Below are 23,729 nucleotides of genomic sequence, written 5' to 3'. Positions count from 1 at the left end.
AACGCATTGACGATTGTTTTAATATGACACTGAAAGGCATAATTCAAACGAACGAAAAGGTGCTATCTGCCAGATAGCGGGCTGATGCATGTTTTGATATGACACTGAAGGACATAATTCAAATGTATGGAAAGGTGCTATTTGCCAAATGGTGTGTTGATAATACTGAATGCCATAATTCAAATGCATTCTGCTATTTCGTCATGTAATGTTCTTGTTCGAAATGCTAACATTTGATTAGTTTACAGCTCTTTGTGTTCACTGAGCGCTTAATATATACTAGGTTTTCACTCGGTCTATATAGGTATTTTCAAAATTTGATCTTCCCATTCTAGTATAATTCCAACTGAGACAGAGTTGTTCAGCATGAGAATAAATTTGATAAACATAATTTTCCTAAGGAATGATATGAATATAAGAACAAATTTATTGCATTTGACAAAATTATGCAATGACAGTTAAGTTACGTATTTAGAAATGCAAATTTATAATTAACAGCAATTGCATATCTAGTTTGGTCTGACCAAGTTTTGTGTGAAGATCCAGCAGATTGTTCACTAAAAGTTGTAAATTGTTTATCTAGCTCTGGTGACCCCTAAAAGGGATCAAGTTGAACTATTCGAATGAACTTGAGAGAGGATCTTACAGGGATGCTACAGGTCAAGTTTGGTGAAGATCCATCCAGTGATTCATAAGAAAGTCATTTAAAGATTTATCTATTTTTAGCCTTGTCGGCCCCTAAAGGGACAAAGAATAATCATTTGAATTTACTTGAAAGACGACCATAAAAGGACGCTTCATATAAAGTTTGGATCTGATGCATCAGGCGATTCAAGAGGCAAAGTCGTTAATAGATTTTCCTATTTTTAGCCGTGGTAGCCCTAAAAAGGGGCTAAGTTGAACAGTTTGTACAAACTTGAGAAAGATGATTCAAACCCAATTTAGTGATGATCCATCAAGGGGTTCGTGAGTAGAATTGGTATGAAAAAATTCTATTTTTGTAGCTCTGGCATCCAATGGTTCAGTTGAGATAAAATCCAGAAATTTTACAATTGTTGTACATGTGCAGCAAGGGTTATGATCTACGTTCAGCCAGGGGCATATTGTAGATTTATACCTGATCGTATTAAGCAGTTGAAACTATTTTATCTCACCAGACTTCACAAAATGTTAGGCCATATGATTTTAGTTCTAAAAATCAAAAACCAAAAAAGAAAAAAAAAAAAAAAGAAAAAAAGAGAAATGTATAAAAAACACTTTATTGCTGATAATTCGTTGTCTTAGTCAAGATGCAAAGAAAATGGAGATAAAATTAAAATTGTTCAGATAGTTTGAAACAAAACATGTCCATATTCATATCTCAACATGTGTGTCGCCAACATGCTGTTATAGACTGTTCAGAACCATCTCCTGCCGACCTAAATCCCCAGTCAGTTTCCTCTACCACGTCTGTCATAGCACTCGTTGTTAATTGATCCCCTGTCACTATGGCAACACGAGTTCCATCACTAATTATGTCATCAATTTGGCGAACGGAAGTGCATAAATTCCAGCAGCTGTTCATGTATGAACAATACATATTACCCCATTCACTTGGCCCAATAGGCATGTTACAGCCCATCATCATGTGGTGCATACCTCTCATACAACCACCATGCATTCCGTATCTCCTAAAATATAAAACAAAATATTCAAACGTTAATAGATACAACAATCTTTTAAAATCCACGTAGCTATATGAATGCGTTTTTGTATGTTAAATAATAGTAATGTATTTTGTTGTCGACAGAGTGGCATACTTAATCGATATATTTTTAAAATAGAAAGATTGATATCCACGTTCAATTACAATATACGCGTTCAAATTTGCAACTGTATATTGCCAGTAATTTGCACATATTTTTTGTTACATATACAAGAAAATTATCGATCTTAAAATGGACGTACATTGGTGGGTTTGCGTTGCAGTTATTCAATACATCATAGACAAACAAATGGGATTTATAGGTATTAGCCTGCACTGTAAATGTACTAGTGATGTAAGTGTTCCCATAGGCCCAGTCTGAGCGTCTTATCTGGTTCTTGGCGTACTCTGCAATATCACCGCCAAATACAGTCTGAAATTTAGAAAAAAAGTTGAGATCATATAAAAGGACAATAACAATGTAAATTCCACCTGTGACGGTTTGAAATTAATCTACTTGCAAGTGATACTGATACCGATGTTTAGAGGAAACAGTCGACCGAATTTCTTGACATTAAATAAATGTCCTGTCACCGCAATTATAATTATTCATTTCCGTTCAATTAAACCCAGAGTATGGGCAAATCGACAATACTTATAATAAACTGTAACTTATATTACTCATGTTTAAATTGCAAACGTTTTTTTTCTTTTTACAGAATGCTTAATATATCGATTTTTTAACCTATGTAGAAGTACATTGAAAGTAAGATATCAGTCGTTAGTTCTCGAAGTTATAGACACTAACTTCTACCCAAAAGATTGTTTTCACAAACATGTTTTTCCGAAGTTTAACTTACGTTCAGTTATAAAACCGTGACATTAAAAAAACATTGATCAACGAATTCCTTTCTTAATATTCATTATATTCATGTGTATTTCTTAAAATATGGAATATGCTTACCCCGAAACAAAATAAGCCAAGTAAAATCAATTCAATTGTATTTGTCTTCATTTTTCCTCTTCTTGAGATGATTGCGTCTTACTTAATTGAAAGGAAAACATTCAATATTGTACTTATATAGTTGCCTACCAATTGTCTTATTTCTATAAAGTTACACTTACCAAGGTTATATTTTTTGTTCTTACATTGTACCATCTGTACCAAACAAAGATGAGATTTTTCAAGATAAAGATGTATAAACACAGAAGATATCGGTCGGGGAGAAAGAAAACAAACAGTCCAGTGTTTAAAGACACATTATAATATGCTTTTCTCTGTTAAAACACTCTACGCTAGAATGACGTCACGTTAACGTGCGGTGACGTCAAAGTTTTTGTTGCGACCAAGAAAGAGCGCTTATATATTTTTTTCTACTGTTTTAGATTAAGGGCATACTAAAATCGAAATAATTTATAGCAAAAGAGTGTTTTAACACTATTTATACACTCGGGCGGTAATACTTCGTACAAATAATTTCATTCGGGCTGCGCCCTCGTGCAATCATTACACCTGAGGTATAACCGCCCATCGTGCATAAATAGTGCTAAAGCACTCTTTTGCTATACATTATTTCTTAAATGTGAAATCAATGTTTATAACTTAAATTCAAAGCAAAATTTCAACAAAGACAACTTCACTGACTTAATAACAATTACTCCTTGTAATGTTTACAAGCATTGGGCGGGCAACGAGCGGCCAGCCATTCTCTACGATTATTTTTCTGTCCTATTAATAAACTAATAATTGAAACAGCATAAGTACTAAAGGCCATGTCTAACAATTATTTATTCAAGTTTTACCACTAGTTTAAAAGCAGTAATATATAAATTAATAAGTAAATATGGTATGGAACTATCTTATGTCTTTAAACACCTGCGAAGCCTTGTACCAATATTGGTCCATGTGCTGAATACTGGACATAAACAACTTGTTTTGAACGTTTATGCACGTTGTTTTTGAAATGAACCATTATACAATCTATGCATCAAGGAAGTTAAGAGGCTGAGTTCGAAATATATATGTCATTCAGTTGTTTTCTTTACAGGCCGAAATGAAAATTGTATCAAATATCACAGGAAGCAGTGGCCTTGTAGTTTGGCCATTGGCCAGTTATTGTGAAGGAAGTCGTGGCCTGGAGCTTCACTGATATCACGGCAACATCGGTACTATTTTTGTTTAGGAAGCGCACTCGAAAAACTCCGTGGCCGAGTGGTTAAGATCGCTGACTTCAAATCACTTTCCCCTCACCAATGTGGGTCCGAGCCTCACTCCTGGTGTTGAATTCTTCATGTGAGGAAGCCATCCGGCTGGAAAGTGGTCATATGACCTATAATTGTGTCGGTGCGACGTTAAACCCAACAAAATGATATTAACTGGATCAAAAAGTTGCAATTAAATATTTTCCACTGTAAAACTAATCTAGTACATGTATAGATTAAAGTGGAAAATAACAGTTAATAAAAATACTATAAAAAAAGTAAACACAGTGGATTCTATTCAAAGTATCTATAAAACACTACGGCATTTAAACCTTTTGCATGGATACAATGTCTCAAGCTTGTGAATCCAATATGTTTCTTTTAAAAGTATCTGCAAATCATCAGAAACAAAATCAGTTGGCATGCAAGAAAAATCATCTAACGAATGTTTATCAAAATTAAAATGAAGAGCAACGTTTGATGAAAAACTAGGACCAGTAATGTTTCGTATTGTAAATCTATGACTGTTCATACGCTTACTCAGAGGCTGAGAAGTCTGTTCAACATATTGTATATAACATTTTTTACAAGAAATTAAATAAATAACAATTTTAGCTCGACTTTTCAAAGAAAAAGTAGAGCTACTGCACTCGCCTCTGCGTCGGCGTCGGTGTCGGTGTCGGCGTCGGCGTCGGCGTCACCGTTGGTTAAATTTTGTGATAGAGTCAAATATCTCTGTTACTATCAAAGATATTGACTTGAAACTTAAAATGCTTATTTACCATCAAAGTTTACACCAGGAGAAACAATCCCCATAACTCATTTGAATTTTGAAAGAATTATGCCCCATTTTAACTTAGAATTTTTGGCTAAAGTTTTAGATAAAGCGAAATATCTCTGTTACTATTAAAGCTTTTCACTTGAAACTTAAAAGAGTTATTCTATATCAAAGTCTACACCAGGAAGAACAATCCCCTTAACTCTGATTTGTATTTTGACAGAGGCCCCTTTTTAACTTAGAATTTGTTAGTTAAAGATTTTGATAAAGTCAAATATTTCTGTTTCTTTCAAAGCTTTTGACTTGAAACTTAAAATAATTATTTAATTTCAAACACTACACCATGTGAAACAATCCCCATTACTCTGATTTGAAGTTTGAGTTGTGTCCCTTATTAACTTAGATTTTTTTTGGTTAAAGTTTTATAATTTTTTTTTTACTGGCGAAGCTCTAATTCAGAGTCAAGCACTGAGAAAAGTCGAGGCGCTGTCTTACGGAAAGCACTTGTTAGTTGAGCAGTTCCCATTTGATTGCAGTTGAAATGCTTCACACGTGTCGGTGCTGGTGAACAAATCTGACTGAATAATTGAGTCATAGTTTGTACATCTGCGCCTGTTGCATTTGTTGAAATTCCATTTTCTGTTTTTCTATTCAATGTATAATTGGTAATAACATCTTGTAGACTTTTGGGTCTCTTGTAGGCTAGCACAGGTCTGTAATTATGTAACATTTTAATACTTTCATTCTCGGATAATTTCAGGTAATAAGGTTCCAATATTTATTTATGCAGTTTTTCAATATTTGGAAGAGTAGTAGACTATTAAAAGCTACAGTGCCATCTCCGTAGAGCAACACCCTTTGGGATATACAAATATTGACTGTTATGTAGAGGTTGTTGTTCTGGAGTGGTAAATTTGATAGTATATTTCAGCTTGTTATAGAGATGTTTTTGCTTAAGAGAGGGCCGCTCTGGAGACGTTGTACTGTATCATGAATGGGACAAATTTTTCATCTCTTGTTTCTGAATATACTAGAGCTTCCGTCTGTGTAGTAGTTGAAATTTTCTCAAAAGCAGATTTAATGATCATTTCTGGATGCTGTCTCTCCTTGAAATATTCCTTTAATGTATCTAACGATTTCGTGAGGGGTGCATAATGTGTTTTTTCGGCTCACTTACTAAGGAACAGTTAAGACTTCATGCAGATAATGTTCGTTTTATTTCTGGTCCTAAGTACTTTCGACAGCCAATATACCATTCATGCAGATAATATTGATAAATTACTTAGTCTTCCCTTTTTCATTGGTTCGGTTTTCATTATCACCGCTTGTTACTACCAAACTATTTGAAAATTCTCAATGCAATTTATTTACTTCCTTGTCAGGGACACATCAATGTATAAAGGGAACTAACCCGGAATATTATATTGCAGTTATAAAGAAAGAGTTACTCTCACTAGCAGATTAAACATCTAACTGTACTACCTAAAATAGGTACTAGGTACTCACTAAAATAATTCTCTTTAGTACTTCCTTTTTATTTTTTTTTATTCTTCTTTCGCGTATTAGTTTTTTCACTGATGATTTTTTTCTTTTTACTTAACATATAACTAAACTGGTGCCGTAATGAGTCGAGGACCCCATTGGAAATAAGTGCTCTTCAAGCTACTTTCATGGGTTATCCTTGGTATAAGATCAGCGGAGAATAATTTATGAAGCACGACTAAACTTGATTGAAATAACTTTTTTTATGACTTTTATTAGTATTAAATCATTGTCTTTTTATAACTTTTATCAAACTATCTATTTGTATTCTTTATCTATGTTAAAGCAATATTATGTGAATGTAAGTCACATGTTAGTTTTAGAATTTGTTCGCTTAGTTTTAAATATCTTACAAAACTTGTCTTTCTTAATGCGATATTTGTAATTTTAGATTGTATATATGATCTTATACCTGAATAAATCTATCTATCTATCTATCTACCAGATCTTGATGTATGTTAACAGTTTTGCATACTGTGTCTAAGTTTCAATGTTCAGTCGTCTATAAAGACCACAACTGGAAATAAAAAAGTGGTCTTTGTTTGCAGGTGGTCTCATAACACTGGTTAGCGTACGCGTAATTTATCAGCGGGTACGAGAAAATAATGGTATTTACTAACATCGTTTCTTCAGTTAATGTATTTATTCTCAGATGGTCCCTGACTGTACGTATTTTCTCGTTTCAAAATACTACGAATAAGGCGGCAGAAGAAATAGTTGAATCAAAATAAAGACTCGCGGAAGGTATTACATATTTATTTGCGTCACTAAGACTCATTTTCGTCAAAGCTTACTATTTAATATAACAGAAAAAATAGTTCAGGATAGATTTCCCAGAAACACAGAATATCTTGTTTGTGGGCTGAGTTTCAGAAACTTGTGAAATACTTTTAATATTTAAAAGAAGATGTGTAAATTGACCTCTTAAAGTAATATTTTTAACGATTACAACAGCAGTTTTTCAGGGCCGTAAATCACCCGTACTTGTAATCAGTGTTTGTTTTATATCTGGTCCTAAGTAAGGTGTAATTAGATAAATGATATCTTATGATTATATAGAGTTCAGTTTATATCATTGGTGTACTTTACTGATCCTAATATTCTTGAGAGAACTACATCTTCTAAAACAACAACCGGTTTCATGACCGGTGATGCCCTTTCTGATGGTTCCAGCGTTCAGTTGTTCACACAAATCATATTTATTTATTGATGGAAGAAAATACCGCCTGCCTGTGTTCGATGTATTGTTTCTTGATAACAAATCCTAGGATTTTGGTTCGAGTTATTTAGCATTGTTTTATCGCAACATATGCCTAATTGATTTCAGCGCAAAAAGCCTTGGTTGTGTGAAAAATAATCCTCGGCCCTCCTTCTGTTCACTGATGTCTGATTTGTTATAATTAATTTAAAACAAACTTTTGCGATCGCATCCCCACACCCCGATCCCAACCTTTCGGCAAAGGTTGCATTTTTCGTTACTTCAAAATACCCTTGAATGTCCATTCTTTGTTTCTTTTTCGACTCACTATGCTCGCCAACTTTCATATGTTTACTATTATGGACGCTGTAATCTTTGTATAAAGTATGATGATAATCTTCTGTAATTCAAAAGATCTATGGATTGAACCCCGGCAGCTCATTACAGATTTTAAATGCCAACCTTCATCCAAGGAAACTCGAGCTCAATAGTCTTATTTACTGACAGTGTGAGAAGACTAGTGAATATGTGTAAGTTGCTGATATGATAAATGGATTACTGTATTTGTTTTAGTGTGTTGTGTTTGTTCTTATTTTGGACTTTGTATGAGTATTAGATCTAGCCTTACGAGGAATTTATCTAAAAATAAGTAATTATGTTTAGTATTTGTCATGAAACTGTATATGAAATAAAATTTTATAACTGCGCCTTTTTCCTTTCAGTATATTTTTCAAATATAGATATATTGTAAGAAAAACGTGAGTTTGGGTACTTGATTTACAGATCCTGGAGCGAGCAGTGTTTTATCGTGTATTTAATATGGAGAAGAACGGTATTTAGTTTTGCTCATGGTCTGTTGGTCTATCTATCTATTTTGTTTCCAATCAATAACTAGAGAATGCGTGGTCTGACAATGGACAAACTTCATAAGCTGGTTGATGGCCCCTATTGTTTTGGGTTCCGTAGATCAAAGGTAAGCGTAACAGTGACTTTGTGTCTGAAGACTGTTTCCACTCAGTTACTAAAGAACAGTTTGGCCTAAAGTGGTAATTTTTGATAGGATGGGTGCATCTGGTAGGTAGATAAAGCTTTACTTTAGGGGTCAGGTGGTCAAAGGTCACTTGATACTGAAAATAGTTTTCCTTAAATAAATAATGAACACTTTGAACTACAGAGATCAGACTTCACAGGAAGCTTGCTTGTGATCAATAGATGACCTCTATTGTTTCTGGAGTCATTAAGTGCTAAATGAAATCAAGGTATAGGGCTAGCCTAACTGTTTTAAGGAAGGGGATAGGTAGGTGTAAGTCGGCTAAACACCACTCCCCATCCTCGTTACTCGTTACTACCGCTTGGGCGTTTGGACTAAGAAGCCGAGATCAATCAACTTCCATTTGTTGAAAAAATGGCGAGTGCCCAGCCTTGTAGTGTGTAATAATAGATTATGAATATTTTAAAGCAGCATTTAAATCAAACGTTTTGTGTTATTTGACGGCTAATTATCGGTATGGGTGTCATGGTGTTTCGCGTTCAGTGTTTTGATAGAGTTTACTTTCAAACCATGCGTGTTTGATTATATGTTTAAGGCCCATTAAAGAATCTCAAGATTGCGGAAATGGATTACTTTCTGGTAAGATGATTTTCCGCAAGCACAAAATACATCCGAAGATTATAGCAGTTTCAGTTAAATTTAGATTGCTCATTAACAGTAATGGTGAGAGCAACGCTGACATTGCCCCATAGCCCCAGGTTTATGTGGGAAATTGTGTACCAAGTAATGGTAAACTATGTGACCTGCCCAAAACTGTATGCGCTGAACTAACCGCCTTGATATGACTGAAAGCTTGTTGAAACAGGGTGTTAAACTCCAAAAACAAACCAATAAACAAAATGCTGGCAGGATGGTCTTCCGGAAGCACAAAGTATATCCGAATCTGAACATCTGGAAATACCTAGTTCAGGTAAACGGTTTAGGTCGGTTTAGTCTGCGATAGAATCTTGTGAGTTGGTTAAATGAGGGAAGCGTCGTGGGACAGGGTAGAGCGCCGGATTTCGTCTCCAAAGGTCGTTGGTTCGAATCCCGCCAGATACGAGTTTCTTCCACTGCCTCTCCTATCCTAAATAGACGCGAGTGCTGGAAACCAAGGAAGCAGCGTCGAGCGTGAATATAAATCTTGTTTCATGATCGATGTAAATAAATTTAAGCTAAAACAGCCTTGTTCAACTGTAAGATTGCTGAAAATGACGTTAAAATGAACACAGCAACAACAATAACAACATTCATAATCACCATTTGAAACAATTCATTGCTAAAATCTAAAGTACATTCAAAAGTTTATTATTTTAGTATTTATTTATTTAGTATTATTTAGTAAACATCCACTGGAGATTGATCATTTTTTTGTAAAAACAGAACACTTGGAAGCAATTGTTTAACTTCATATTGCGCTGTGATCACTTAGCGCACTATAATAGGCAGAAATATCGATAGACATTTTTCATATTTGAGATATCTCCAAATTAAAAAATCAAATTGCCATTTTATCTTTTGAAATGATTTTCTTATGTTCAATGTGTCAAAACAGAATAATAAACACCTTCTTCCTGCTTTTTTAATTTTTCAAAAAGACCAACTGAATATAACAAAAATAAGGGATGTTGAAACATTGAAGCCATTTTTCTCGAAATGGAAAAAAGGACATAGCTCACTATAAGAATCAAGCGACGAAACGCAGGTCAAGCTATATCTCTAAAGTATTTCGGGATAAATCATAGAACATTCAGCGTATATACCACACATAATGTTGGTGTTACATTAGATCCACACCACTAATAACACTTTCTTTTCAATTATGCATTCTTTGGAATGATCATTCAGCCGCTAATGTCAGACTCAGAACAAGAATTGCATAATAAGAGGTCACATAAGCCTTAATAGTATTCCCTGTATATTCTTTATAAAATTGAACATTTCCAAAGAGATACCACACATAATTAGATCCTTTTCAGAGAACAAATGCTTACCTTGTTATAAAGAATTATGCTAATTCTGACATAAAATTAAGGGAACAGTAGGGTTTAAGTATCTACTTAGAGAGGTTTCTCCTGTCACATTTGCTTACTGTAAAGCCACAACAAAATTACAGTGCTCTCTATTTCTTTGTATGAATATTGGTCAAGATATATCGCAGAAAGAATTACAGTACGATACAATACAATACAATACAATACAATACAATACAATACAATAGAAAAAGTGGAAACTTCACAGGTCGCTCAACACGACAAAAACGAAAATGTTGCAGGCTCGGTTTGATTGAGCCTGTTCATGGACGGTAGTGGAAATGCATGCTACCGTCCACGCCCTCTAGCCCCGGGAATACACAATACAATACAATGCAATACAGTACTATTAGGTTATTTTACATTGTTCTGTACAATACGGAGATATATTTGGACGAGTACTCAGCTGAGAAAACGATATTGGACGAGCCGCTACAGTTTTCCCAGCTGGGTACTAGTCTAAATATATCTCCGTATTGTACAGAACAATGTTAAATAACATTTTTATTCTATATCTATTTTATTTTAGTTAAAATTAAAAATGATTCACTGAATATTGTATATCTGCCTTCCTCGTTTCAAAATAATCTAACTCTGTACATAGAGCACCTACTTCGCCAGATTTACATTCGGAACATTTTCACGCGTTTCGGGCTTTATTGTTTGTTTAACATGGACTTTTTGAACCGTCCAAATACAGAAAAAATACAGGTTTTTTTAGGCACTTGCGTCCAATAAGGTAATATATTGTATGGTCACGTGTTGCAAATGAACGCTCACGATTGGATAGATAAAATAGATATAGTATAAAATATACAATACAATACAATATACAATATGCAATATAAAACAATGCAATGCAATACAATTCGATACAATGTAATGCAATGGAAAGCAATGCCATGCCATGCCATGACACACACGACAATATTTACGTCATATTGACATTATTTGGCGTCATACAGGCACCGAGAAAGAGTGCTCCCACATTTGTACGAATTCCATTACGGCCATCGCCTTTGAATGTGTTGATCTGAAACGCGATACTCGATAGTACAATGATGAAAACGCGAAATCACGAAACTACGATAACGAAAACACGACAGCACGATAATGATAACGCAATACTACGATAACGAAAACGCGATCACACGACAGTACGATGATGATAATGCGATACACTATTGCGTTTTTACCATCGTACTGTCGCGTTTACACCATCGTACTATCGCGTTTTCGTTATCGTAGTATCGTGATTTTGTAATTTCATTATCGTTCTATCTCGTTATCACCATCGTACTGTCGCGTTATCACCATCGTACTGTCGCTTTATCATCATCGTACTGTCGCGTTATCACCATCATACTGTCGCGTTATCGTCATCGTACTGTTGCGTTATCACCATCATACTGTCGCTTTATCGTCATCGTACTGTTGCGTTATCATCATCGCACTATCGCCTTCCGGTGCGCATGTGCATGCTAAAAATTATACTGACGAGATAAAGAAACGCCTCATTGAAATTTGGCGTTATTTTTTTCCTAACGCTTTTAATTGTTGTGAAATGTAGTAAATCTACATGTACTCTGACCGACAAACACAGTGAACAAAAACTCGCGCGATTTCATTCAGCCATTTGTTCACTTCATGTACCTGGTCATGATTTCCTCGTGCAGTCCGTGCATGTAAACCATGTGGTTTGATTGAACGATTTTTGCACATGTACATGTGTAATACGACACACAACCATATTTTCAGCTATTCTCTGAAAAATACATTAGTTTTCGTAATGCCGAGGCTGAATTCTGAAGAGAGGGCTCAGGTTTTGGCTATGCTTGAATGTGGGCGAACGCAGGAACAAGTTGCTAGACGTTTTAACGTCTCTCGTTCGACAATTGTGCGTCTAATTCGACGTGTAAGAGACACGGGAACGTCTATCGATAGACCACGTTCAGGTAGACCGCGTGTAACGTCAATACGATAATTATATACGTCAACGTCATTTACGTGACAGATTTGTGACGGCGCAATCTACGTCACGTATAGTTGTAGGTAACCGTGGACGTCCAATTAGTCGACATACAGTGAGAAATCGACTCAGAGAACGCGGAATTACCTGTCGTAGGCCCTACCGCGGTCTAATTCTAACGTTACGCCACCGTCAACAACGTCTTTTTTGGGCCCGCAACCATCGCGGCCAGCGTTGGCAGAACGTAGTGTTCAGTGACGAGTCGCGTTTCAACTTGTGGAACGCCGACGGACGTATCCGTGTCTATAGACGACGCCATGAACGCTACGCAAACAATTGCGTTTTGGAGCACAATCGTTACGGTGGAGGTGGAGTAATGGTGTGGGCAGCAATCAACCATAGGTTTAAGTCCCAACTCGTCGTTTGCCAAGGTAATCTCACAGCCAGGCTTTACATCGACCAGATATTACGTCATGTAGTTGTCCCTTTATTCCGTCAACGTCAAGGATTAGTCTATCAGCACGACAACGCGCGACCTCACGTTGCACGCGTCACCAGGGACTTTCTACAGGCTAGAAACATTAATGTTTTACCTTGGCCGGCGTGTTCACCGGACTGCAATCCGATTGAACACGCGTGGGATTATCTCGGACGGCGGTTACGCCAACGTCAACCCCAGCCAGCAAACGTCCGGGAACTGGTAGCAGCGCTGCACCAGGAGTGGGCCAGAATCCCACGGTATCTGTTACGCAACTGGTGCGGCTCTATGAGGCGTCGCCTTGCTGCTGTAGTTGCTAGCAGAGGTGGCCACACGAGCTACTGATTTTTCTAAAGCAATTTCTCCGACCGGGCTATTAAAATTCAAGATTTAAGCATAATGCGACAATGAAATGATTTCTTATTGACCATAAATTCTTGTAAAGCATCTAATTTGCGAATGGAATTGTTCTTTTCTAATTTTGAACCACGGTTAACGAAAAATTGTATACCGAGTTTGAATGAGGCGTTTCTTTATCTCGTCAGTGTAGAAGATCAGAAGTTATGCTTTTAGAAATACAGCTCCTGCTCTAGTGATAGGGCGATAAGCAGATTCGAACGCGGGTGCTCGTGTGTGAAAATGATGATTTCTATTGATGATCCTCCTATAGCTACAGCTGCTAGTTAGTCAAAAGTAAAACATAATAAAACAATTCATTTTGCATGCTTTTTCAGCTTTCGTCAATTTAAGAGACATTTACAGAAAATGAATTTAAGGAGACAAAGCGTGGACAGGTTCAGAATGCTGTGCAGATATAATTTTACTGCATTTCTCATTCCTGTAAAATCATAAATTAAATGTCTGAGTAAAGGGGCGTTAACTCTGTCACTTTTGGTTGTAAACCACCTTACTTTTTATTTTATTTTTGCAGAAATTGCATTAAAATGAAAATATGTGCCATGAAAACTGCAAAAAATATTCTTCGAATATTTGCGATGCTCCGATTTCAGTGTTGTTATGCGTCTTACGGAATTCAACATCGATAACTTGAGCTTTACAAGACATGCATTTGCTTTTCAGTGTAGAACTAAAAGCCAGAATATTTGTGAAAATAGTCATCATCATATTTGTGAAAATATTCATGTCAGACCAAAAACGCCCTGATCATGGTACAATATAACATTCTTTTTTGTTGTTATTAATTTTATACTATATAGAAAACTAAACGCGATTGACCTGCAGAGTTTTTGCCAAAGTACATATTTTGTTTTAGCTGAAAAACGTTATACAGATCATTTTGAATTTCAATGCTTAAATAACAAGATAAATAGAAACCAGAACACTGGAGGGGAAATTCTTCTATGGGCATGGGCAAAGGAAGGCGATAGTACGATGATGATAACATGACAGTACGATGGTGATAACGCGACAGTATGATGACGATAACGCGACAGTACGATTGTGATAACGCGACAGTACGATGATGATAATGCGACAGTACGATGGTGAAATTGCGAAATCACGATACTACGATAACGAAAACGCGATAACGCGATAGTACGATGGTGAAAACGCGACAGTACGATGGTGAAAACGCGAAAGTGTGTTGCATTATCATCATCGTATTATCGCGTTTTCGTTATTGTTGTATCGCGTTATCATCATCGTGTTGTCGCGTTTTCGTTATCGTAAACAGGTGTTGTATTCAAGCGGTCTTAACATACAATTTAAGCTGGTGTCCCATACATTTTTGGCATTTTTTATGTTCACAATACAATTATCTAAATAAAAGGAAAACAAAAAAATCTATGAAACAGTTTCTTCTAAATTAAAAAAAAAATTCTTTACTATGAATATTTTTCATTGAAAAAATGTTCACAAAGGTGAATATGAAACAATATTTCCTTTTTTCATTTGTACCCATTATTGCAATGGTATAGTATTACAAATATGACTATGATATTAAATAAGTATATAATAAAATCTGTAAAAAGAATCAATCTTATTGTGCTATTTTCATGCATATTTTTGTTGGTATTTATAAACAAGAGGGTCATGATGACCCTGGATCGCTCACCTGAGTAATATGAGCTACATGTTTCAAATGTCAAACTGATGATAAAATATTAGGAATGTCAGTAGGTCACATTCATGGTCAATGAAATTCAGTTTTACGATTTGTGTGCAAAACTGTGTATGTCATCAAAATTTCAAGGCTGTATCTTCAAAAACAAGAAAAAAGGTTAGTAGGTCAAGGTCACAGTCAAGTGACATCATATTACTTAGGGTCATCAGGTAATTATAATTAAACGGTCTTGGAAATAGGAACAGATGATTTTTTAAGTATTTTTCCTATAAAACTCACATAGTAACTAAGTGACCCAAGGGCGGGGCCTCTTTTAACCCAAGGGGCATAGTTTGAATAATTTTGGTAGAGGACTACTAGACAGTGCATCATACCAAATATCAAAAGCCTAGGTCGTATGGTTTCAGACAAGAAAAATTTTTAAAGCTTTTTCCTATAAAAGTCTATATAAAACTTGGGACCTCCAGGGCAGGGCCTCTTTTTACCCAAGGGGTACAATTTAAATAATTTTGGTTGAGGACTACAAGACAATGCTACAAACCAAATATCAAATGTCTAAGAGTTGTGGTTTCAGACAAGAAGATTCTTAAACGTTTTTCCTATATTAAGTCTATGTAAAATTTGGGACCCCCGGGGCGGGGCCATATTTGTCCCTAGGGGGATAATTTGAACAATCTTGGTAGAAGACCACTAGATGATGCTACATACCAAATACCAAAGCCCTAGGCTATGTGGTTTTGTAAAAGAAGATTTTCTAAGTTTTCCCTATATAAGTCTATATAAACAATGTGACCCCCGGGACGGGGCCATATTTGACCCTAGGGGATAATTTGAACAGTCTTGGTAAAGGACCACTAGATAATGCTACATACCAAATATCAAAGCCCTAGGCTATGTGGTTTTGTAAAAGAAGATTTTCAAAGTTTTCCCTATGTAAGTCTATATAAACAATGTGACCCCCGGGACGGGGCCATATTTGACCCTAGGGGATAATTTGAACAATCTTGGTAAAGGACCACTAGATAATGCTACATACCAAATATCAAAGCCCTAGGCTATGTGGTTTTGTACAAGAAGATTTTCAAAGTTTTCCCGATATAAGTCTTTATAAACAATGTGACCCCAGGGGCGGGGTCATATTTCACCCTAGGGAGATAATTTGAACAATTTTGGTAGAGGACCACTAGATGATACTACACACCAGATATCAAAGCCCTAGACCCTGTGGTTTTGGACAAGAATATTTTTAAAAAAATTTCCTTTAGGTTGCCATGGCAACCAGAGTTCTGCATGGAATTCAATTCTTTGAACAATTTTGAAAGGGGGGCACCCAATGATCATTCCTATGAAGTTTGGTGTAATTATGCCCAGTGGTTTTCAAAAAGAAGTTTTTTTTTTAAAAAATGACGGACGACGCACGACGGATGACGCAAACGGACGACGGACACCAAGCGGTCACAATAGCTCACCTGTCACGAAGTCTAAAGTTAAAAAGTTAAAAAACTTTAGAAAGTTATCTCTAAAGTTGAAATATGATATTGAAACATCTAACACGCTAAAAACCAGAAAATTATGAAAATGTTGAAAAATCGCTAGCAGTTTCAGCAACAGTGGGTGTCTTCAAAACAAATTTTCACAAAAACAAGCCTGGAGACCCATTGTTTTTATTTGTTCATTGTTTTCAGCACAAATTGTCTTATCATATAATTAATATGGGAATTTGAAAAAGACTCTATGAAAGGCAAAAAACTATAGGAATTATCTTTAAACGCGACGATATACATGAAATTGACGTCACAAATGACGTCACACACCCGATATGATATTTGAACGTCATTATGGAAAAATATTGACGCTTCAGTTTCCATTGAAGCTTAAGGTAGTTATGCTCGTTTGATAAACCGGAAGTGATAGCGTAATGTCCTTTATCTGGAAAACGTAGAATAAAGCCTGGATTCGGAGTACGGAATGAAAATCATTTATGAATTAATAGCAACCCGTGAGTATTTTTTCACAATGTTACTATAGGGGACCCTAACTATATTTCTAAAGTTAAAATATGATATTAAAACATCTGACACGCTATTTAATTCAAAACATTGTCTTGAAATTAGCTTGAAATGTGCGGTTTATTTTAATCATTGTTAAATCTAAATATCTCAAAAAATAAGCACACAAACCTACACATTTTATTTCACCACAATAAAGACAATATGTTTAGCTACGACTGTGCAAAGTTTCATTAAAATCTACATTGTAAAAAGATGTTGCTACGAAAATAGTGTTTTTCCCATACGATGACTACCATTTAGTAAATTGCATGAGGTCCAAGTTTTTTAAATCAGTCTAGAGCTAGCCAAAAAAAAAAAAAAAAAAAAAAAGTCAAGCACACGACCCTATATTTCTTATTTGACGTAGATCTATATTCTGATGTTTTGAAAAACCAAGGTTTAATCAAATTCTACATTTGGCAGAAGACATTTTTCCCGCGGGACATGTAACCTGCTATATTTGGCACTCCGCTATTACTTATTTATATAAAAGACATGCATGAATTGATATAATATATGAACCAGAACCATGTTTTGATATATCTCAACGATACGATTCGGTTATGCGCCGCGGATATAATTCGCTTGGGCTACGTCATCGTGAAATTCTACAGACGTATAAAGTATTCGTGTTCTTTCGATATGTTAAAACATGGTTTTATGTATGTTATTTCTTAAATACAATACAATAACAGTACAATACAATAGGGTGCATTAATAATTTGATTTTATAAAACCTTTTAAAATGTCTATACTAAAATGCTTATAACAATATTGACACTCAGTATATAAACAATGTTTGCGTAGTAATCTCAGGGATGGTCCTACCCGTGGGACTGCACGCGCTATCTGACGCAATTCACACAAAAGCATGACTAAAACTTATATTTCCACAGTAAAGTTTAAAACGGAAACGACCCGACGGCTTGATAATTTTCTTGAGGTAAGGATATTTTACATAAAAATCTGGAACAGCTAGGCTAAGCAAATAAATGTTTACCACTATGTCTTAGGAGCTTTTGTATTTAAAGACTATACTTCTGCCTTAACCGATCATTCCATTAAAGCTATTAAATAATCGTGGACTACAAACATTATTACTCAAGAACCATAGCTAAATATTTTCAAAACATTCCCCTTCGCAAATTGTCTCTTGTCAGGCTAACACAAAAGTTGATTGACAAAAATTACTCATTTAATATACAGTAAGCCGGAAAAAAGTCATTGCACATAACGTAAAATTGTCACTTAACACCTCACATAATCAAACGATTTAGAAAGAGTCTCTACCCAAAAAGAAATACTTAATAATAATCTGTTCGCACTATTTCGGTTAAAATACAATTCATCCTGTAGAAAGCATACCCATTACAATTTGTCAGACATTTTGATGGAAGTTTTGGATGTCGGACGCCTACTTTCTGAAGACGTAACGGTCAGTCCTAAAACCTGACCTCTAAACAGGTCATAGACTCGCTTGTTTATTACAAACGCAAACATGATGAACAGTCCTTGACTAGCGTTTAAAACAATAAACATGTAGGACAACGCTGTAGAACTTGTCCACATGTAAAGAAACCCAAAAACCCAGGTCGCGCCGGTGATGGTCGATAGTTTAGCGAACACAATTAGGTCATTGCGCTCATTTTGAACATTCTTTTGAACCGAAGGTGTCCTCTTGATTTTAATGATAACAAACGTAAACATAGAGAGATTAGAAATTACGACACAAGCTGCAGGAATACCAAACGTATATATAATCATGCGCTGCGAAGAAATGTAGCAAGTCTCAGTACCATAACCAAAATCACCGTTCATGACGTATGATACGCCAATATTTATAGAAACAAATATGGCGGCCATTGACTGAGCGTAAACTTGATAGATTACCAATCTTCTCGTGCCCGATGATTGAGACATAACTTTTGTTCTGGCAAGAACGCGGAACATATGAAAAGTGCAAATATTCATCCAAAGCAATGCTACTAACCAGGACCAATGAATCAATATACCGAAGAGAAGACATTCAGTTGAATTCCGTTTGAAATTACTGAAGCTTCCAGTTAAGTATAAGGTCTGTGCGAGTAATAATGTAAATACCAATGACATGTTGTTTTTGCCCGGTATTGTCCCTCTAAGTTTAGAAAAGAAGCAATATACGAAAAAGGTAAAAGAAAGAGCTAGAATAGATACCGTTGAACATGCAATAGATATTATAGATTCTACTGAGAGAGACGTATCGCTTTCTTCTTGTGGTATCTGGGTCAAGTAATGTTTGTAAGTGTCTGCACACACCATTATGTGGTCCTCGTCAATGAAATAATATTCATTACTTTTAAGTACATAGTGTCCAATTGGAAAAGTAATACCTTTCTCTTCTTCCTTCCAAGGTAGGTCAGATGCAGATAACTCTATTTTTGGACAGGTTGTGATCTCAATAATATTAAAATCTTGTTTTCGAATAGCACAGATGCCTTCATAATTGTAAGCAATAAGATTTGGTAATAGTACGAATTCATAGTCTTCCGAAGAAATCTCTGAATCGTTGCTTTCATCATTTGACTGCGACAGAAAAGATATTTGATCAAATCTTTCAGGACTGTCGTCCTTGACTTGAAATTTAAATGTGACAGGTCCAGTGCTGTTATTTATCCTGAATGTTTGATTTGAGTCATGAAGACGCATTAGTTTTGCTACGATCTGATTTGGATCATGACGTTTGAATATATGAAACCACACTCTTGCATCGAAATAAAGTAAATTTGAACTTTCAACAAAAGAAAGATCAGTTTTACTTAAAGACACATTAGGTTTGTATATAATCTGCATGCCGCACAATTCACTTCCATCCAGAAACTCTTCCATGTGGGCAATAACGTGACCAGCGACGATATACGCGTTTTTGATGGACAGTGGGTTGACTGGTTTTAAGCGAAGAAATACAGTGTAAGTGATCTTTTCCAGGTTTGTAAACAAGTCGACACACTTTCCAGAGTTAAGTACAGAAATTGCTGAACACACCAAGTCTTTGCATGAATCCTGAAAGAAAAACACGGAAGAATACAAAAGAATCCAAAAAAATGTACGAAATTATACACAAAAACTTCGATACAAATGCATGAACGAAAACAAATAGTATCAGCTCTAAGGTTGTTTCGTTTTTATTATTTTCCTCCTTGATTGAAGGATATAGTCCTCAGTCGCTGCACATATATCTTTTTGTAGTCATTAGCATTATCCTTAGTTTTGTTTTACCTTTTCAAGACCTTTCCAAACATGACAAACATTCTAAATATAACAAGATTACCTTTTGTAAAAGATAGTCAATGGCACGTTTTATGCTAAACATAATAGAGACTGAAAGATCTGTGATGTACATAATACTGGTACATTGGAATCTCTCTAATCCGAACATGCTCGAACCAGAATAAAAGTTCTGATCAGAGGGGTTTTCGGATTAGAAAGGTTTCTATTTTAGAGCGAAAATTATGCTGTTTGTTACACATGATGTGAATATTCATCTATTTGTGAATAGACTAATAATACATAATTAAACTATTATTAAGCAACATGTATATTGGTTTAGTGTGATATTCATGTTAAATTTAACTTCTCAACATCACCTATAAACTTCTTTTTCACCACTCCTACATTCCCAGAAGGTAGCTAAAAGGAGAATATTTTACTTATCCGGCTATAGTAACGATCCCATTTAGTTTCAATTTCAGTAAATCATTTTCCTATTTTAAATTATAAAAATGTTTAAAAATCTGTGATACAGGACAAACAAATTAATATGGATCTGTTGCACATATATGTATTCTTACAAGTTTCTGTTCGAACAAACTGCATGTACATGCAACTTGAACACCTGACATATGCTAATTGCATACATCTACAAACTAAAAATCTGACATGACGTATGATTGTCAATGTTGAGGGCTGATTATTGTGACACCTCTATAACGATTAATAGTTAAAATTGTAAATAGTCTCAAAAATGTCAAAAGCAAGCAAGATTTACATCAGCAACATTGACTAAGGTTCGGATTAGAAGGGTAGATTTTAATGTAATTAGATAATACAAATCTCAAAAGTTTGTTCGGTTTTCTGAGTAGAGAGGATTCTGATTACAAGGTTTTTTTGTAATAGGGAAAGATTAAGAAAAAATCGGGACCAAATAATTCGTTCAGTTTAGAGGGGGTTTCAGATTATAGGGATTCGGATTAGGGAGGTAAACTATCGAGCAGTAACACAAAATGGAAACAACTTTCATTTAGAAAAAGTCTCTTTGGGTTTATATTACAAAAGCTGGTTCTCAGCTTGTCATTGCACTTGCATTATTTTCATACAGAAAGCAAGGGATAAAGCCTCCTTGTTATTCGAAAGCTTTGGTTTTTATCATTGTTTGCACACACTAAATAGCAGTACTTCTTTATTCTATATAAAATGGACACATTTCCAATGGCGGCTGCAGCACACAACAGGACCCATTTTAATGCATGTAACTTACATTTTCAAAAAAGAAAAGTGGGGGTCATGTTTGATGCAAGAAATATATTTTCAGTCAAACACACAAACTGCAAAATCAGTTAAAAATGAGACCCCACATTGAAGTGGTGGTGCATAATCCAAGTATCCACGACAAATTCTGTAATATTATTATTTCATTATGAAAATACTACCTACATGTCAAGCATAGATTTCTCATGTGATTTCAGCAAAAATAATATAAAGTAAAAAAGGAAAATAGCTCTACTAGGACTATTTGAATCCGCCATTATGCTACCATTTTTTTCGCGCCATTTTTCTATTTAGTGTCTGTATGCCTAAACGATAATCCAATATTAAACACCGACGCGTCGCGAATTGCCGCAATACAAGAATGTTTTAGCGACTAATATTTCATAAAGCGTTATATACCGCCTGAATGAGCGCATTGTTCAAAGTTTCTGACGTTGAAAACACAATACAAATAAGAGATTAATACAGATAAATCCAAAAGAACGAATTGATTATTTTTCAGAAGCATTTAAACCCACAAATTTTAATATACTTTGTCGGAAGATAAAGGAATTTTCAATAAATATGTGGACTGAACATGACAGCTAAATACTACACGCAATAATAAAAAAATATTTGCGACTTACCAGTATCTTGTCATATAGCTGATCTTCTGAGCATTTATCCATATCTCTGTTATTACTACTTCTAATATCAAGAACAGCATCGACTTTATCAAGCTTCAGCAATCCAGAAAATGCAAAATTGCGTGCTCCTTGCATGCTTCCAAGTGGACAGGTTAAGGATCTTGGTAAAACACCATTACAGATACTGCAGAAAATGTTTTGGAAAAGCTGCTCGTCAATATAGATAGCTGACCTGTACGTAGAACATACAGTTTCTTCAAATGTGCCAGTTACACTACAGCCTGACACTGATGTGAAACAACTATTTAGTTTATGCTCCGTCGAGAACTCAATATCGCATTTCCCCTCAACGAAAACTGCGTTTAAGATGTCTGTATCAGTAGTAAAGTAAGTTGCTACCCTGCACATTAGTTTTGCATCTAATCTTTCAAAGTCGTACATAGATAAACCATTACAAAACGCGCAATACATATTTCTGTACAATTCATTGGTCTCTCTACTTATGACGGGTACCGCCTCTACTAATTCTGATACAACATCGGCGTTATATGACCGTGTGCAGTTTATGTGAAGTTCCGACTCTGTACCAATGGGGCAGGTGGCGTAACCGTATGCGCTTTTTTTGTAAGTGAGAAAGGACTTTGTCAAATAAAGATAAATGCAGTCCTTCTGTACTTTTTGTCCTTCAAGAAGTTTTGGTAATTCTTCGGTAACGAAGGTGTCACTGAATCCATTGGCATGACGGAATAATATATCAGGGCAACAAGTTTTGTCCTTGACACATGTCGGAAAAGTGCAGCTACAAGCCTGGCAACAAGTCATCCAGGAATTCGGCAAGTTAAATGAAAATCCACATAATCTGTTGAAAGGGCAGTACTTCAACTGATTTCTGATCACATCACGCTGATGACCAGGCTGGAATGTGGACAAAAACTCCAAAGTATCATTTCGATATAAATACACTTCAACATCGTCTGGTGTTAAGTTTTCCAAATCATCTTGGTAAGCATTCAAGGTTTCGTAATCGTCGTTATTGTCATTACCCATCGGTGTTGAAACAGTGTATTCTTCTGTAGAATTGTAATCCACGTAAGTGTTATTGACAAAATCTGAGTCCAATGGCGTAGACATAGTGTATTCTTCTGTAGTGTATTCTTCTGTAATGGCAGGGTCTGTTTGACTACCATGAATTTCATTTGCATTGTTACAGCTTTGAAAAATGATGAAAATACCTAAAATAAAAATTTTAATCCTGATCATTTTTCGTTTAGTTCACATAGTCATTTATGATACATACTCGCATGTAATTTCCTAATTTTATATTATCTTACGAATAGGCAATGTTTCGGACGAAATATAAGCAGAACAAGTAAATTACAAATTATTTATATATACAGATACTGCGCAAAAATAATTCCGACAAAGGTTACTTTTGCATGCCTAAATGTCATTCTACCAATTTGCAATTCTCTGTATATCGCTAATTGAATAAACTAAAGGAGATTATTTGTTTAGAAAGTTCATATAA

The 23,729-nt window shown here is 35.4% G+C and overlaps 2 protein-coding genes across 2 annotated transcripts; both read right to left on the bottom strand.

Annotated features, from left to right (window-relative positions):
- Positions 1 to 1,240: 1,240 nt before the first annotated feature.
- LOC123561300 (uncharacterized) lies at positions 1,241 to 2,804 on the bottom strand. Its single transcript, XM_045353573.2, has 3 exons — positions 2,649 to 2,804; positions 1,948 to 2,117; positions 1,241 to 1,670 (listed from the first exon to the last, which is right to left on the bottom strand). The coding sequence occupies exons 1-3, from the start codon at positions 2,697 to 2,699 to the stop codon at positions 1,361 to 1,363; spliced, it is 531 nt and encodes a 176-aa protein (XP_045209508.2). The 5' UTR covers positions 2,700 to 2,804; the 3' UTR covers positions 1,241 to 1,360.
- A 10,791-nt stretch (positions 2,805 to 13,595) lies between these two features.
- On the bottom strand, positions 13,596 to 23,526 carry LOC123552138 (uncharacterized). Its single transcript, XM_045341559.2, has 2 exons — positions 22,202 to 23,526; positions 13,596 to 20,090 (listed from the first exon to the last, which is right to left on the bottom strand). The coding sequence occupies exons 1-2, from the start codon at positions 23,459 to 23,461 to the stop codon at positions 18,420 to 18,422; spliced, it is 2,931 nt and encodes a 976-aa protein (XP_045197494.2). The 5' UTR covers positions 23,462 to 23,526; the 3' UTR covers positions 13,596 to 18,419.
- Positions 23,527 to 23,729: the final 203 nt, after the last annotated feature.

Source organism: Mercenaria mercenaria, chromosome 15 (assembly GCF_021730395.1).
Source record: "Mercenaria mercenaria strain notata chromosome 15, MADL_Memer_1, whole genome shotgun sequence".
Taxonomy (NCBI): Eukaryota; Metazoa; Mollusca; class Bivalvia; order Venerida; family Veneridae; genus Mercenaria; species Mercenaria mercenaria.
The sequence above is the reverse complement of the archived record's forward strand: the minus strand, read 5'-3'. Positions and strand labels throughout refer to the sequence as shown.